The sequence below is a fragment of the Paramisgurnus dabryanus genome, chromosome 21 (assembly GCF_030506205.2).
Source record: "Paramisgurnus dabryanus chromosome 21, PD_genome_1.1, whole genome shotgun sequence".
NCBI classification, from domain to species: Eukaryota; Metazoa; Chordata; class Actinopteri; order Cypriniformes; family Cobitidae; genus Paramisgurnus; species Paramisgurnus dabryanus.
In genome coordinates, this window is record NC_133357.1 from 3649902 (window position 1) to 3668177 (window position 18276).

The following is an 18276-nucleotide window of genomic DNA, read 5'->3' on the forward strand; positions in this document are numbered from 1 at the left end:
TGAAATCCTAATGTCAGTTCTGCACAATTGACTCGTTATACTTATAGTATGTGCAGATCACATCATGATGTATCCTTCTTTTAAATGAATCATCACAAGCATGCTCATTTTCATATTTATAAGGTCATATTGCTCACCCTTGCTCTATTGAGTATAAGCAACTTTAATAAGGATGCTTAAAATTTTTATCTATGCATTCAAATCCATATTAAATGGTATTATGACATGAATTCACAATGGCTGGAAATATGTTGCTTAAATCCTACAACAGTGGATCTCATCCATTTTGACTCACTCACAATTTCAACCCAATAAAATAGGCTATTCTAGAGTTTGGCTTAGCTGGTAAGGTATTAGCCGACTGTATATTTGCTATTATAAGTAAAGACATACTTTTTTTTTAAAGCTTTAAAAAATGCTTTTGCATTATTCTAAATATGTTTAGGTTATCCCGAGGTGTCCACATTGAGAAACACTTGTTAAGAATAACAATGAATTAGGTTTTTGCGCCATCTAGCGTCCACATGGAGAATCCGCTTGTTAAATTGTGACGTAATGAAAACTATTCATGAGACTACGGCCGTTTTTCAATCCGAAGGCTGCAGCCTCCAGAGGTCGCATTTGCAGGCTGCATACGTCATCAAGACGGTTATAAAGTTTTTCTCTAAAGTATTTTTCTTAGTTAATCGTATATTGTTGTAATATGGCTATGACTTTTATTGCTCAGTGAACGTAAATAAACCAGTGAACGTAAATAATGCAGACTGCATATGCGACCTCCGGAGGCTGCAGCCTTCAGATTGAGAAACGGCCTATAATCTCAACAGCAGTTGTATTTATTCATATCACACATTTAAGCTAAATTTTATAAACTTGCGTTTATAAAAAAGTTTTTAAGTTTATGTCAGCCGAACTCCCATTGACCTAAATTATTTACTTAAAGAACCATCTGAAATTTTAGGTGCATTTTAAATAAAATTTTATTTTTATTTATTTATTTACTTATTTATGAATCGTATTTTAAATAGCTATTGTTATTATTATTATCTTTTATTGGACCTTTATCTGGTAATTTTCTTTTACGGTTACATAACACTTATCTGTCAATTTTGCATGAGTTCTCAGTTTTAGGATATTGTGTTGTGTAATGGTCACATGATATGCATATATAGTTTTTTATTTAGATTTTAAAATTATTTATTGATTTATTTTATAATTTAATTATAAGTGACGATTTTTTAATAACTCATAACACCCCTGCCGCGAACCACCAGGGGTCATCTGTTTCTTTCAGGCATCTCATGCAGCGTGTCAGTACCCGATCCGTGCCGCCTGCCCGAACTGTTTTGAGCATGCGCATAATTATGCGCATGCGCAGAAGCTCTACGTGTTTTACGACAGTTTACGACCCTACCTGATCTGTTCTACGCATGCGCGACAACCGGAGTTTAAAAATAGTGAAGAAATGCGTCATATAACAACACCGGCGAACATATGGAGGCTAAGGTAAGTGACGGAAATGTTCGTTCAAAAGTTTTTAATGCAGATATACAGGCTTCTTTATGCATAAACAAGAAGGTCACTAAGACATAATATTATATATACAGTATTTCATATCAGCATGTAGTTAGCTAAGCTAGCCTAGGTGGCTGGTTAGGCTTACAATGAAATGCAGTGTGTCCGGTTACCTGAAAACTTCGAGTGTTTAAACTTACATTTATTTGATGGTGTATTGGCCCTGACTAGATTCATGTGACATGTAAACCACAATCCTTGTTGATACCAGAGGTGGACACTACTTAAGTATTTTACTTTCTACATAAAAGTATTCCTTTTTTAATAAGTGTTTTACTTTGGAAAACATACATTCCAAAGCATATTATCATATTTTTACTCCACTACATTTCATAATTTCAAGTTTTTGGTTTCCCTACTGAAAATCCAGCTAAAACCAGCATAAGCTGGTAGCTGTTTTTGCTGGTTTAAGCTGGTCAGGCTGTTAGACAGCTGACCCACCAGCTTTGCCAGGCTGGGAGGACCAGCTTAAACCAGCTACTGCCACCTTAAAGCTTATGCTGGTTTTAGCTGGATTTTCCAGTAGGGTTGTGTTTTAATCTCTATCTTTTTATGTTTATCTAATTTATTTTTATTGTTTCGTCATGTCATCTTTGTTTTAATACCTTTCATTGTCTGTGCATGTCACATTAAAAATGTACAATGTAAATAAAGTTGATTTAATTTAATTTAGTCTTTCATCATTATATCTATGTGTTAACATTGTAGCAGCATATGGTGAGTCAAGATATCTTTTTTTTTTAGTAATTTGTATAAAGGACCAACATGGACCAGTATTTATTTCATGCTGCCCTTCGGCAGTACCTACTAAGTGGGATGTCGATGTCGCGGTTGACTGGAAGAGAGTCATGCAGGTGGCCAACCACTTCGTTGTAGATGGTAAGTTAGTTGAGATAACATTGGACAGACAGACAAACAGACCAGTAAATCAATAAATTAATCAATCATCTCTTTTTCAGACAATCATCTTTTGTATACTATTATTTTCTTTTCAGTGTTTTACATCTGCTCTTGGTTGTTTCCATTTAATGAATCTCGCACTGCATACTATTGTTTGCTTTGTGACAAATTAAATGTTGTGTTTGTAGATTTGTCCATGCTGATGGCCATGCAGCATAGTTGAAGCAGACCTGTCAGAAAACATCTCTAAGGTGCTATGAATCCAATGACTAGTAAGTAGAACCTCAAACTAATACATTGCTATTCAAAGGTTTATGGTTGTGGTTTTATTTATTTAAAATGCACCCATTTCATTGCTGAAAACAACGTTATCTTGTGTATATGGTATAATATAATGTGTTTGCGTGGTTTCTGGTCAAAAAAAAAACATTATTTTCCACATTCCGTACATTTTTGTAGGTTTAGATTTACCTCCTTCCTCAAACGCATTGATTTTGTACAGAACTCAGTGATTTAAAAAGCTCTGTGTCCCTAATTGACCAGCTAATCTGTACATTGTGACGCTCCTTACCATGTTTAAAAGATTCGCTCACAATGCAATGCTAACAGGAGTAAACTTACAGGCCAAAGTGGGAGGAATTATGATATTGTCAGTCTTGTCTACATCACCAATCCCAGGAAGTAAACTGTTGCCTACAATCCGTGTGTTTGTTGTTGTCCAAGAAAAGAGATTTACATTGGAGACGATAACTTGTGTCATCTTTTACTTTGGGGTTTGTACCTTTCGCATATCGTTAACACTTACTAATACACACTTACACACCAGGAAATGCAAAAAAGTGAATCAGACCATTGTTGTACTTTACATAAACAGTTAAACTCTACCTTAACCTTACTGTCTTAATCAAGAAAAACACCTCTTCTAAGCCAAGCATTCGCATACACATCTTATGACCTTGTTCTCCAGTGATGAAATGATAAGAAGTGCACATAAACTTTTGCTTGAAATAATATGAACCGCAGCAATCCTAATCCTTCTAATTTTGCTTTCCTGTTTTTTTCCCATCAGGATACGCATCCTTAAATTACTAGAGGTTACGGAAGCTCCTTTTTGGATCCAGCTTCATTTGTGAAGACTTCAGATGATGCCAACACTCACAGAGACTTAAGACGATGGCAACAATAGATGAAGCAACACTCACAAAGACTTTAGATGATGGCAACTATAGATGGACATACAAAATTGCCAAATATAATATTGTAATTACTGCCCCAAAGCGCAAGTTTGCAGATTTTTAACCCACTTTATATTGTTACAAATACAATAGATGCTAACATTTGAACAGAAAATGTTTCCTCTTTATTCTTGAGTTAATTGTGCTGATTTATTCCCTTTTTTTTAATCCACAGTACTTTGCCAAAATTATGTTTTGCATCATCCAAATGGTTCATTTACAAATTACAGACATTGTAACAACACAAAGTGGGTTGAAATTCTGCCAACTTACCCTATAATAATAATAATTGTCTTTTAACTGAACATGACTTTAAACACATGACTTGTATTATCTTAGAGCTATTGTGATATTAATATTGTTTTGTTTCCAGAATATTCTCCTCAGTGAGTCACTGTTACCTCGGACTGATTAAGGGATTTTTTGTAACCTTGAAACATGCATTGGTTTTACAATGGTCAAACGGCAGATCTTATTTCAAGGTTTTGTGACCATGGTTCTACTACAGTAACAATATTGAAATGCTGGAATGAAACTGTGGTAACCATATTATTTTAAATCATGGTAAATTTGTGGTTACTAAAATGCACTACTATATGTTGGTTTAAGAGCATGATTATTTTTTATGTATTAATAAACCATGGTTGATTTTATATTTACCGTGGTTTTACTGCAAATTATGGTAAAAAATTATAGAAAACTTTTGCATGGAGACAGAAAAAAAGTGTAAACTGAATGTTTCTATTCGTAAGTCACGTTGGTTAAATGCATCTGATAAATGTAAATGGATTTGTATATTTATTCTGTTTACTGAAACTAATAAATTTGCAGTTGCTATTGTTTATTATTGTGTTGAAAGACATTTAGGTTAGAGTGATTAAACGATTATGAACCATGAGCCGCTGTGTATTAGCTGGGACGCGGTTTTGGATAATTGCCAATAAGTCTTCATTTAAATATGTTTAAAAAGAGTCTTTATTAACTACACAAAAGTGTAGCCTACAAAAATACGCTGCCAGTTGTTATGCTTAGCCGTAAAGTGTTTCACACATGCGTGGTACCAATCGCACAGTGAAATGGTGACGTTCTCTACTACGCAATTATGCGCATGCGCAATACAGATCGGGCAGGCGGCACGCATCGGGTACTGACACAGCGTTTGGAACCGAAAGTTGAGCCGTGTGACGTCAGATTTAACAAGCTGATAAACATCTACAATAAGTACTGAACTGTACAGTGAGTGGTGAACTTTGCAATAGACTGAAACCTGTTTTGAGGTTTTTTGGTCAGCAGAATTAGGGCAACAGAACTGATTCTGACAAAGCAGAACAAAAACAAACGATACCACCATACAGAAAAAATACAACCTATAATCAGTAAATAACACTTGTTCATCTCTAACACACTTATCTATTAACTTTACACAATCATGTAACCCACACCTCCGCAAGGGCAGGGCGAACGGAAGGACAAAAAAAGTGATGCTCCGATACCAAAACCTCAGGTGTGATCAGGTTCATGCGGCGCTGCGCAAACTGATCGGCGTGTGACATCAGAGTATCGCGAGAATTATTACGTTTGCAGACAAGTTAATAATATTTTGTATTATTACAGTTGTTTTTATCATAATTATTACTTTTATAATTATTTTCAGATATTTTTATAATTATTGACCAGAGCACATTTACAGTTAAGACAAAAGGGTCTGATAACCCTTTACAAAAAACAAAATTTATGGTCTGACCGAAATAACCATAGTTTAGCTATGGAATGTGTATGGTCATACAAATACTGCAATGTACAAATTAATTTGCAAAAAAAACCCCACATGGTTTCTGTACCTTCACTATAATTAAGCCACAATTAAATGTTTTATAAACAAAAAAACAAAACAAAAAAATATTTGGATTCTTTCTGCCTGTATTTAGTCAAGAAGCTTTATTTTAATTTCAACCACATACAGCGGTTGTCAAAAATATCGGCATGCTTGGTAAATATAAGCAAAGAAAACTGTGAAAATATATTGACGAAGTTTCTTCTTTTAAGCTTAAAAACAAATCACAAAAATGTTTCATTGAAGTAAAACAATTGAAAGTGAAGGGGAAATGACATTATGAAATAATCTAAGATCACTTGCCATGAATTCTTCAACCTCATCAGACTTCATAATACAACACTGAGCTTTTATCCTTGCAAATGGATGTAGCAAGGAGTATTAAATGAAGGGGCTCCAAAAATTGTGTCCAGTGTATTGGAGAAAAACATTTATTTCATAATGTAATTTCCCCCTTCACTTTCAATTGTTTTACTTTAATGAAATATCTTCATATTTTTGTGATTTTTAAAAAAGAAGAAAGATTGTAAATTCATTTTTAACAGCTTTCTTTAGGCTACTCATATTTACCAAGGGTGCCAATATTTTTGGCCACCACTGTACAAGTAGTTTAGTGCATGTGTGCAACCCAGTGCAACCCAGTGCCAGACAAAAGACAACAACAAGACAATACATTACAAAAAAAAAAATACAGTCTTAGTACTCTGCCACGACATGACATAAGAGGAAGTGACTATCACAGATAGACTAAAATTAGCCTTCAGATAAGTCATTTAAATATGCTCATAATAAAGATGCCATCTAGTTTGAGATTCTGTAATTAAATGCAATGAAACTTTAAAGTGTTAAAGCTTAAATACTCCATAATGAACACCCATAATAAACCCGTCACGTCTGATCAACCAACCAAACATTTTTAGTAATTGCATGTGGAAAATAAGATGCAGAATTTCCACGTGATAAAATGATGCACGTTCCCCTGGTTGCCCACAAAAGCAACAGTGGAGGCTGCACTTTCAATGTTTCCTGTTCTGACTCTTTATAACACTGTGCATAAACCACAGCACTCAGAATAAGTTTCCACCTCCGACAGAACACAACAAGCTTTGACATGACATGAAAATAACGCTTTAGTTTTACATCTCTTCTTAGGATTCCAGAAACCATTGTAAGTACATGTCGATTTCAAACTATATTGTGTTTTTTTATGTGGTAGTCTGTAAATTCATATGTGGTAACTTTGTCTTTCACAGCAGAGTCGTCTGGCATACTTTCACCTTTTTCAATGGTGAAAAACTGATTTATAACCAAAATAATGAGTAGCATTTTATGTTTCCGGCTTGAAATTAAGGTGTTACAATCTTAAAAGTACAAAGCCATAAAGCGGAGATCAAGTCGGACTAAGCTTTCCAAAATGTACCCCAACACCTCTACAGTCATACACCGTCAGTACTTGACTTTCCAGTACTATCTTTTCCCATCGGTGTACATCCCCGTGTTGATTTTCGGACTAATTGGAAATCTGGGAGCTTTGTATTACTTCATATTTAAAATCAAACAAAGGTCCCCTTCTAACGTCTACATCGTGAACCTCGCCGTGGCCGATACGCTTTTCCTGTGCACCTTGCCGTTTCGTATCCACTACCATGTGAACGAAAGCAAATGGGTGTTTGGAGACGCCATGTGCCTCATCACCGGCACGCTCTACTTCGCCAACATCTACATCAGCATCACATTCATGACCTGCATCTGCGTGGACCGCTACATCGCCACCTTGCACCCTCATACCTACCTGCAGCTTCGCAACAAGGGTGTCGCCACGATGGTGAGCGCTGGGGTTTGGGTGATCTCTGGGGCCGCAATGTTGGCATTTATGTTAAACTGTCCAGGCCGGACTAATAAGGTAACATGTTTTGAGGACCTCTCTCCGGAAGATTGGAACAACTTGGCACCCTTCACTGCATGCTGTATTATTTTTGGGTATCTCTTGCCTTATGTGGTCATATTGGTGTGTTACCCCATCGTGGCACGCAGGATCGGTCGAATTAATAACAACACTGCCCGTGGGGCAAGGAGGATCATCTACGCAATCCTGGCTATCACGGTTGTTTGTTTTCTACCGTATCACATCGTGAATTTAGTTTATCTCCTGTCACGCATGAGATTGATCGCCGTTGATGTTTGGATCCCTCGGAGAGTGACCATGGCTCTGGTCAGTCTAAACAGCCTACTGGACCCGGTGTTGTACTACTTTGCTACCGGTCACTACAAGTGGAGGATGAAAAGATTGAGGTTTAGGAAGAAAAAGGGGGTGTATTCAATATCCAAAGATTTTTGAGATGACGGATTGACCGAAAGCAGGTGTAAATCTTGCCATTTTTTGTCTGTAAAACTGAAAACTGAAAATCACATTCAATTCTGTGTACTAATTTAGAAGAAAAAATAAGGGGTTTTCAATGGTCCACACTTTAAGAAAAAGTAACGTTAATATGGTAACATTACACTGTATAAAAAGATTTGTTGGTTTAACTTAAAAAGATTAAGTTATCTGGTTGTCTTAAATTTTTGAGTTACTTCAACTTAAAAAAATATTAACTAAAAAAAAGAATTTGTATCAACTATTTTTTTTAAGTTGAATTAACGCAACCAGGTAACTTACTTTATTTAATTGAACAAACTTTTTTCCATACAGTGAAGTGAGATTACTCACTTGGTACCAAAAAGTACCTCTACACTGTAAAAAAAAAGTAAAACAATTAGGTTTTTACGGAGCCCGCAAGGGGACATGGAGCAAAAATTAAATAAAGTTTAGTATTGTGTGTGCACGTGAAACTGTCACATGCGCATATGAAACTTTTGCGTGCGTGTGTGAAACTATCGGGTTTAGTTTCGCGTACGCACGTGAAAATATTGCGTGCTCACGTGAAACTTTCGCGCGTGCGCGCAAAATTATTGGGTTAGTTTCGCGTGCGCATGTGAAACTATCGCGTGAAACTATCGCACAAAAATTCTGCACATGAAGGTTTCGCGTGAGCACATGTAACTAAACTTTAGATTTTTTTACTCCAATGTCACCTTAGGGGCTTGGTAGGTTTTTGCCAGTCAATAACTTACTATATAAGTGAATAGTTTACTTAAATTATAAAAATAAATTAAAAATTGTTTAACTTAATTTTTTAAGTATCATAAAAATATATGCTGATTGGACAAAAATGCTGCATTTTTTTTTAACTAATAGGAACTCTTTGGGTGCAAAGCTGTACTATTTAAAAGGGTACAGTCCCAGTGAGAGCTGGGGAACATATTTCGACAAAAAATCTGATGTTCATGACTGTACACACACATTTAACCAATCAAATAATTAATAAATAAATAATAAAGTGTTTAAAAAAACTATTAGATAACATATATTTGAAATACAAAATGTATGTCCTGTATGTTCGGAAACACATGTTTGCAAATAAAAATGTTTGAAGTGCAAATGTTTAATGAAATGTTTTTGATCTATGTTTGTGCAAAACTAAAAATAAATATAATTTTGTAAATCAGAGCCAGCCGAATCGATTAATTTTCCTAAAAAAAAAATCTTTATTTTTTTACAAAAAGCAAACTGTAAGTTACATTTATCAGAGTCAGGAGGGCAAACCCTTCTTCAACAGTGTCGACAAAAAGCTGCCCAATTCTTCATCCTGAGGAAGACAGAAATATGTTTCAAAACACAACAAAGAACAGGACACGAATGCTAAAAAGAAGTTACTTTAATAAACTCCTGGAAAGACCAGTGGTAGAGCATTGCGTTAGCGGTGCAAAAGGTCATGGGTTTAAACTCAGGAAACAAACATACTGATAAAAACTATACCTTGTAATGCACTGTAAATTGCTCTGGATTAAAGTGCATAAATGTTATGTAAATATTGTATGAACAACCGTATTCTATTGTATAATAAGGGATACTTCACCCTAAAATGAAAATGTTGTCATTGTTTGCTCACCCTGATGTCATTTAAACCCCAATGTCAAAGGTTCACAGATTATGAGGGTGAGAAAATAATGATAAAGTTTTCATTTTTGGGTAAACTATACCTTTAAAACAGATGATGTGTTATTCAATCTCAGACAGTACTGGTAGCACATGTGAAACTTCTTCACACTTATGTTGTTTGGAAACAAAGTAAAAAAAAATTCCATGTGGGTAGAAAGTTGCTGTAAATGCCATTGCGCTAACTGTCTCGCATGTATGACCCTGGACCACAAAACCAGTCATAAGGGTCAATTTTTTTTAAATCAATTTGACTTTTGATTTAAATAAATAGGCTTTCCATTGATGTATGGTTTGTTAGGATAGGACAATATTTGCCACAATATACATTTTTGATTTATTTACAGTAGAAAATGTCTTAACATGATCTTTACTTAAAGGATCAGTCCATTTTCTTAAAAGAAAAATCCAGATAATTTACTCACCACCATGTCATCCAAAATGTTGATGTCTTTCTTTGTTCAGTCGAGAAGAAATTATGTTTTTTGAGGAAAACATTGCAGGATTTTTCTCATTTTAATGGACTTTAATAGAGCCCAACATTTAATACTTAACAGTTTTTTTCAACAGAGTTTCAAAGGACTCTAAACGATCCCAAACGAGGCATAAGGGTCTTATCTAGCAATACGATTGTCATTTTTGACAATAAAAATAACAAATATACACTTTTAAAGCACAACTTCTCGTCTAGATCCGGTCGTGATGCGCCAGCGTGATCCCACGCGATACATCATGACGTCAAGAGGTCACAGAGGACGAACGCGAAACTCCGCCCCAGTGTTTACAAGTGTATTGAAAGAGGACCGTTCCTACGTTGTTGTATGTCAACTGATACTAATTAATATCTTTGTGTCAGTTTATTGTTTACAATGGTCCGCAAATGTGCGTTTTATATATGTAACACGTGACCTCCCTACGTCACTACGCATTTACGTTAGGTCACGCGGGACCGGACCTAGACGAAAAGTTGTGCTTTAAAAGTGTATATATATTTTTTTTCGTGTCAAAAATGACAATGGTTTTGCTAGATAAGACCCTTATGCCTCGTTTGGGATCGTTTATAGTCCTTTGAAACTCCGTTGAAAAAAACTGTTAAGTGTTGAATTAAGTGTTAATTGTTGGTGTCTATTAAAGTCCATTAAAATGAGAAAAATCCTGCAATGTTTTCCTCAAAATCATAATTTCTTCTCGACTGAACAAAGAAAGACATCAACATTTTGGATGACATGGTGGTGAGTAAATTATCTGAATATTCCTTTAATATCCTAATGATCTTTGGCATAAAAACTACAAATATACCACATATGTATAAATAATTGTGTATTTTGCTGAACTGTAGTTGGTTTACCTGATAACTCCATGAAAGCAGGATGACTTTAAGATTTGGCTCCTCAGGTGATGAGGTCACTTTAATAACAATGGACTCTACGATGACCGTGCCGTCCGGCAGGTGCTGGACACCGTAGCTTTTCAATAAACTATAACAGAGGGAAAAACAGACGTAACTTTTAATGACCTTAAACGTCTCTCAGACATGAACCTCATACAGTATCTGCCCACGTTCACTGACATTTATAATGTGGGAAGGTGGTCAATGTTTTTTCACACTACAGGTTGTGAAATGACTCACTCGGACGTAATGTACATTTATCACTGTATTTTTAGTCTTGTGTGATAATGTTAAAAAAGTATCATCGATCAACAATTACTCAAGTAATACATACAGTACTGTGCAAAAGTATTTTCTGCATTTCCTGGTTGTATATGAGAAATAAGTATATGCTCACTGCATTGCAAAAACAACACATCCAATGCAGTCCTTCCAGAAAAAGCAGAGATTTTTTGTGATTGTTACGGGCAAAAATCCTTGATCTTGCGGCATGTTTCTTGCGGGATATTTATGCAATGTTATGTGATGAAATTGCGGAAACTTGCTTGAAACTGTTTGCAGCTTTTAAATCATGTTCACGCCACATAATCATTTCACTTCATATCGTTCCCACGGCAACAGGAGACATGGCTGCACTTGTGTGAAGTAAATGCAACTTTTTTTTTACTTTCTGCTAAGATATATGTGATTTTTGCTACGAAAATGCAAGGATTATGAAATCATGCAAGCCCCGCATATTTTGCGCACGGAAATCTGCAATTTATGCTGCGAAAGTGCGCCATATTTGAAAAAAATGCTGCCTCCGCATAAATATGCCGACTTTGGTTGATTATGCGTTAAATCATGCTATCGCATTATCACGTTTTTCTGGAGGGACGGCCAATGATGGCCTAAAGGGGATCGCACACCAGCCGTGCAGCTCAGCGCCGCGTCACGCCTAGCAGAACTCGGAGGTATTGTAAACCGAAAGTGCACATTAAATAGCGCGAGCTTCGTCAGATAGCGTCTGACTTCAAAAGTTAACAGGTAACAAGTAACAAACACTATTAAAGGTGACATAGCATGATTGAACGGGGCATTTATCCTTGTTCTGTGATGTGACATCTGTAATGCCTTAGAAGCTTCATAAAAAACCTCTCTCAGATAGCTCTATTAGGGTGGGGGATTTTAAACAAGTGGTTTTGCACCTATTTGGCTCACCCTATTGGCTTAACCTGCAATCTCATTACTGATTGGCTGACTTTGCTGCCACTCAAAAAATGTAGCCAATTATTTTAAAGTGGAGGGGCAGTGAGATGCCTGTGATGTCATAAGCATCAGTTTTTCAGATTGGGGCGTTTTCTGGCTGACATTTCTAAAAGAGGAATTTGGAGGACTGAGATGTTTAGCATGTCTAGCACTTTTTGTATGTTTGTGAATGCGACTACCATTATTCAACAAAGACAAGGTAAAAATGGTTTTTCATTCTCTGTCCCCTTTAAGAATCAAGGCCCCAACAACAAAACAAATGGAGAAATAAAAGTGAAGATGAAAGACGAGGTGCGGGAGAAATTAATGTTGGGAATTTGTGAATAGATAATACAAACGCAAATGTTAAAAAAGTTTATCATTGTCCTTTATTTTTTATAATATGACCATGCCGCTTTCTATGGTTCATAAGCATATGTTGTTGCCAGTTTACAGTGCAATGTAACCTTATACCTATTTCCAAGCACTTTTAGGCTGAAATAAAGCCGCTTTACATTTACATTACAAATGCCTGGTATGTCTATTTTAATGGTCGCGGGTACGAGGTTGGTTGTAAAAATAAATACAGTGGTGCGGTGTGAGTTGGGGCAAGCAAAAATTTTCATAAAACCGGGACCCGTGGGTTGGGAAAAACCCAGGCGGCCAAAGCATGACTGCAATATTCATGACGAATTTATATGACACATAGAGAGCACTGGAGACAGGGGTCAGACCTCTTGAGATGTGTGTAGATGCGGCTGAGCGTGTCACTGTCGCTGTGAGGGTCGTGTAGTTGCACGCGGCAGGTGAAACGCAACTGATGTTCAGAAAGGCCGAGCTCTTTCAATGCCTGTTCTGGAGAAACCAGCCGTAGACTCTACCAAACACAGACACACAAACACATAGCAATGCAATTTATCAGAAACTACACATTTCCACTTCAATCTCGGGTCTAATTTGATCAGATCGAGTTTTACTTAAAAAAAAAAATTATTTATGCAAATCAGGCAAGATGTGATTTCGGATTAGGTATGGATTTTTGGACCTGAGAAGCCCCCTTAAGCAAGGCATCTTTCACCCAATCGATCACCGAGCTGCCTACTTCTCCAGGCGTGCGTGTGTTCAATACTCACTGGATGGGTTAAATGCAGAAGACACCTTGCAAGTACGGGTTACCTGGTTACTTTAACTTTCACTCGTGGGACGCCACAACTTCCACATATGAAGTTATAAAGGTTATGAAATGAAAACTTATATAAAACTACCGTGACTTACATTGTCCTTCATTATTAACGTGCCGTGCATGGTGCGAGGCTTTTTAGGATCAGGCAGTGGACCTGAAATACAGTACAGTTTCATTATAAATCCTTCATAATGAAATCTAAATTTCAGATGAACAAACCATTTAAGAGAAATTATCACAAAGTAATAATTATATTTGTTAAAAATGTTATTATTGCAATATTTAAACAAATCTCTGCATGTGTTGGCATGAATTATTGATTTGAAAATCTGAAAGTACAATTATATTTAACTGTATGACAGAAATGTTATGGACATCTCATCACCTCCAAGAGCCATTTCTCTCTTTAGCAGATTGAGCGAGATGTCCACAGGGACGCTGGGATTCGTCACTATGGTTGTCGTCTCTCCGTTGGCTGGCATGAAGCAGCTGATATCTGCGAATGGAAAAAACATACCATTTATGCACCAAAAACATTTGGTCATTTTTGGTAACAATAAATGTCATTATGGGAAGTGGACTTACTGAACTCCTGTTCAATCTTGTCTTTAAGAAACTCCATTTTTTTGGCCTCTCCGTGCACCAGCAACATGTTGCGAGGTTCTGCCATGCGTATCAGCTGCATGATGCCTTTAGCGTCAGCGTGAGCGCTGAAGGACATGTACTCCACTTGCAGCTTCACCTCCAACTAAAAACAAACAAGCAAAGATGTACAGACGTAAGAGACAGGTGCATCACATAAAAACCTTTTCATGGTATATTATGGACGATTTATTAATGGTCTCTATTATGTGAAGCTCTCTGGTGCCATCTAGTGGCAAACTGATCTGCAAGGCTCATTACCGTTGCTCTTCCCTCCATCTCCAGTTTCTTCTGCCCATTCAGGATCTTGTGTCCCACAGTTCCTTGCACACAGTACCCAGGCATGATCACCTGAAATATAAACCATACATTTAATTTTTAATTTTTCTTTCGCTTTAGCAATACAAGCAGAAAAGAAGTAAAAGTTTTAGCACATGCATATATATATATATATATATATGCATATATAAGTAGCTAGATAATATAGATATTACCATGTTTTTTTCATTGCCAGCCCATTTTTTAAAAATCTGCAGAGACTGCCCAGCATGCAACATTCCAGGAGTGGCAAATACAACCTGATGAAAAAAAACAAGATTCATTTAGACTCATCCATCATCTCTTCTCAAATAAACCCCTTTTCACAGAGAGATTTCATCACTATGACACACCCGGATATGTCATCGTTCCTGCCTTGTTTTTTTTTCACACAGGACTGATCCTAGTATTATTACTAAGTCCCCATCCCGGATTCGAAATTGCCCGAACACATTTATTTTAACAAGCATCTAACATATGTTATAAGTCTATATGATGATGATGATGATGATGTCATCGATCTTACCATTGGCCCAGGGTTATCTGCGTAGGTCCGATCAAAGGCTTTGATGTGCTTGAACTCAAACATGTTTCGCTGTACAAATGTCTTGCGGATCTTCTGATTGGTCCAGGTGATGAAGAGCTTGTAATAGTGATTGGCTTTCTCAGTCAGTCCAGTAGAGAAGTATATGGGAGCTTTCAGATTCATCCTCTCCCTGTAAAAGTGTAGCTGCTATTACCATACACAATATATCGTTTTAGCGGTGACTTTGCAACACAGTCACTTAACTAAAAAAAATTTCCAAAAGGAAAACTATTTCGGATGCCTTTGCCAGCGTTAATCTATATGAACGTTTCGAACGGCGTAAGAAATCACAGATTTAGCAACATTTCATCTTGCAAATCACATGGTGTGTAGTAACAATAGTTATGGTTGCAATATAATTCATACGACATGATGTGGTTGCTTGACAAGAGTTATTCAATACCATCATGCAACTATTTTTGGTGATGTAATTAAAATACCGCTATAGGCATAGCAGGCAAGCAAAATTTTGCAAGAACAAGAACAGAACACATTAGATGGAATAGCGTATCCCATGATGCATTATTTAGCATCAAATCCATTTAAGTTTGAAGGGTTCATACGCCTTAGTTAACTTCAAATTTAAGGACTTTCCAGGTCCAATACCCTTAAATTCAAGGAATAAATGTGGGGACACATTTCAAGTGAGAGCAAGGTTACATCGTGTTACCTTTTAAGATACATTGTTACAGTTCCCTTTTGAGGGAACTCGCGCTGCATCACTGCTGTGACACATTTTTTCCCCAGAAAATAGATTCAAGCACTTTCAATGACCTGTATCTAAGTATGCATATTTTCAAAAACTTCACAGGGCCTTGAATTATTTTCCCCCAGATTCACAAACTTTCAAGGATTTCAAGGACCCGTGGGAACCCCGGCCATGGTTTTTAACATCTCTGTTATGATTTATTAAACAAATGGAAAAGTATCCAAACTCACCAGAATGTTTCCAACAGGATGCAGAGTTCTTGAGCTCTTCCTAGAGCAAACACTGGAATCAAGACCTGAAATAATAAAATAAAATATATAAATATAACAGATAAAACCACAACTGCAAATCGCTGCTGGAGAAAATGCTTGCATTTCCCACCTTTCCTCCTCTTTCCACTGTTTCGTGAACTTTCTTCAAGAAATCTCTTTCCCTGCAGCGTTTGGAGTCTCTGATCGTTGTGGCGTACGTGGACTCCGATATCAAAATATCTGGTCGGCATTTATCAATCCAAGCAGCTCTGATATAAAGCGCATTAAAATAATATAAACTGAAAGTTAACTTGATGAGTAAAAGTACACTGCAGAAATAATCTACACAAGCAACTAAGACACTGTACTCACCCCAAATGTCTGTCTGGTGTCATGTTGTAATCTCCCTACATATAGGTTAAGACATTTTATTGCACAATAAAATAAAGCAGGAACATTGAGAAATTATAACGTATGTGACGCGTAATGTAACACTCACAGTGTAGACGACAGACTCCAAGCCAACTTTGATTTGAACCATGGCTGCTCCCAGCACGTGACCGGCATAGTACGCTTTGATCTCAAGCTCTTCATCCACCTGGATTGTAGATAATATACAAATATAAACACAACATCCATCTGTAACACATTTAATTAAACATTTATAGTTAAAGTCATAAAAAATGTTAGTAGTTGAGTCTCAAATGACATGCTATACACTATCAAAGTCACTCGCACCACTAGCTAACCATGTTTGCAAAGTCTTTCTTTCAGGCTGCACGATAAATCGCATGCGAAAGTCATGCGCATCTCGTCAGTAAAGCCGGTGGAAGTTTTTACCTGAACTGTTTGGTGGAGGTTCAGAGGCACGACTTTTTTCATGCAGTCTTTGATCATCTGTGAGGTGAAAAAGTTCGTCTCTCCCTTTTTGTCCACCGTGATCTTTCTGAAGTCCTCTAGCAGAATAGGGCAGATGGCTTTGGTGGGGTGGGTCATGTAAATGGGACCGTCGTAACCCACCATCTCACTCATGTAGGGAAGAGCACCGCAGTGATCCAGATGGAAATGACTTGAGGAAGAAATAAGGAAGAACACGCTTTAATGGAGGATGGGAAAAACTCGCACGACAGCCGATGAACACGTCAAACATAAACCAACCTGATAATGACGCAGTCCAAGAATTCAGTGAGGCGACCGTTTTGAGTAATATAACTAAAATCTGGAAAACGCCTCTATTGGGGAAATAAACAGATCAGAAGTATTGATGGCAGTTTAGAGTTATATGTAAATGTTAAAGGGCACATTTCACAAGACTTTTTTAAGATGTCAAATAAATCTTCGGTGTGCCCAGAGTACGTATGTGAAATTCTAGCTCAAAATATCATATTGATAATTTATTATAACATGTTAAAATTGCCACTTTATCCGTGTGAGCAAAAATCCTTATAAATGCAAATGAGCTGATCTCTGTACTAAATGGCAGTGCTGTGGTTGGATAGTGCAGATTAGGGGTGGTATTATCCCCTTCTGACATCACAAGGGGAGCCATATTTCAATGACCGAATTTTTCAGATGCTTGGAGAGAAGAATTTACCAAAACTAAGCTACTGGATGGTCTTTTTTACATTTTCTACAATGAAACAAGCACTGGTGACCCACTTATAGCACTTAAACGTGGAAAACGTCAGATTTTCGTGATATGTCCCCTTTAAAAAAACATTAAAAACCAGTTGTGTGGCTTTAATTAACAACCCACATCATCATTGTAGCCCATGTGCATCCCACAGTCAAGCATGATGTTTTTGCCTCCGATAGAGACCAGAATACAGCTGCGCCCCACATCTTGGCCCGCACCTGTAAAATATAATTGTATAAACTGTACATTTATAATATTAGCTTTTTATAATATTATAACATGTATAATACTTTAGTTTAGATATATTTGCAAAATAAAACTAACTATAATATACAATATATAATACATGAATATATAATAAAGAATGTTATAAATACTTGCCATAATGTTGTATAAAATGTTTCATTATTATCATCATCACAAAGAAAACTGATCTGTTAAGTGTATATATTTATATAAAATGTTTACTTACCTAAAGGTGTGACTTTAATCTCAGGCATCTTTCCCGATATGAAAGGATCAGAAATGAATGCGTATTAAAAAATACTACTTCACATGTGCATGTTTGTCTGCTTGTTTACTTCCGCTTGCACATCAGCGATCATTACACACTAACATACATAAATTACTATCGAGGCAGATTAATTAAATGTACAGAATTTAGACCATTACATATAATCAAACAGCAAAAACGCATACAAAAACTGGTTAGCAAAGATGCGGCAGCCATGTTGCTTTTGCTGATTGTGTC

General features: G+C 36.6%; 2 protein-coding genes and 1 long non-coding RNA gene across 4 annotated transcripts; 2 read left to right on the forward strand and 1 right to left on the reverse strand.

The window, feature by feature from the left end:
- Positions 1-1315: 1315 nt before the first annotated feature.
- Positions 1316-4552, forward strand: LOC135775228 (uncharacterized). The gene is made up of 4 exons (XR_010543848.2): positions 1316-1506; positions 2320-2454; positions 2664-2747; positions 3545-4552. It is a non-coding gene; the product is annotated as an uncharacterized lncRNA (long non-coding RNA).
- Positions 4553-6610: 2058 nt separating this feature from the next.
- Positions 6611-9018, forward strand: LOC135775227 (P2Y purinoceptor 1). 2 transcript variants are annotated; one of them, XM_065285278.1, is made up of 2 exons: positions 6611-6712; positions 6798-9018. In XM_065285278.1, the coding sequence occupies exon 2, from the start codon at positions 6959-6961 to the stop codon at positions 7880-7882; it is 924 nt and encodes a 307-aa protein (XP_065141350.1). In that variant the 5' UTR covers positions 6611-6712; positions 6798-6958; the 3' UTR covers positions 7883-9018. The 2 variants fall into 2 exon arrangements, with proteins under 2 accessions (XP_065141350.1, XP_065141351.1); XM_065285279.1 differs by having other exon boundaries at positions 6639-6712; positions 6801-9018.
- A 94-nt stretch (positions 9019-9112) lies between these two features.
- Positions 9113-18238, reverse strand: ints11 (integrator complex subunit 11). The gene is made up of 17 exons (XM_065285277.1): positions 17998-18238; positions 17646-17743; positions 17048-17121; positions 16730-16958; positions 16389-16487; positions 16262-16296; positions 16020-16158; positions 15869-15933; positions 14870-15059; positions 14520-14603; positions 14287-14376; positions 13969-14131; positions 13769-13879; positions 13476-13537; positions 12935-13077; positions 10932-11061; positions 9113-9233 (listed from the first exon to the last, which is right to left on the reverse strand). The coding sequence occupies exons 1-17, from the start codon at positions 18023-18025 to the stop codon at positions 9177-9179; spliced, it is 1797 nt and encodes a 598-aa protein (XP_065141349.1). The 5' UTR covers positions 18026-18238; the 3' UTR covers positions 9113-9176.
- Positions 18239-18276: the final 38 nt, after the last annotated feature.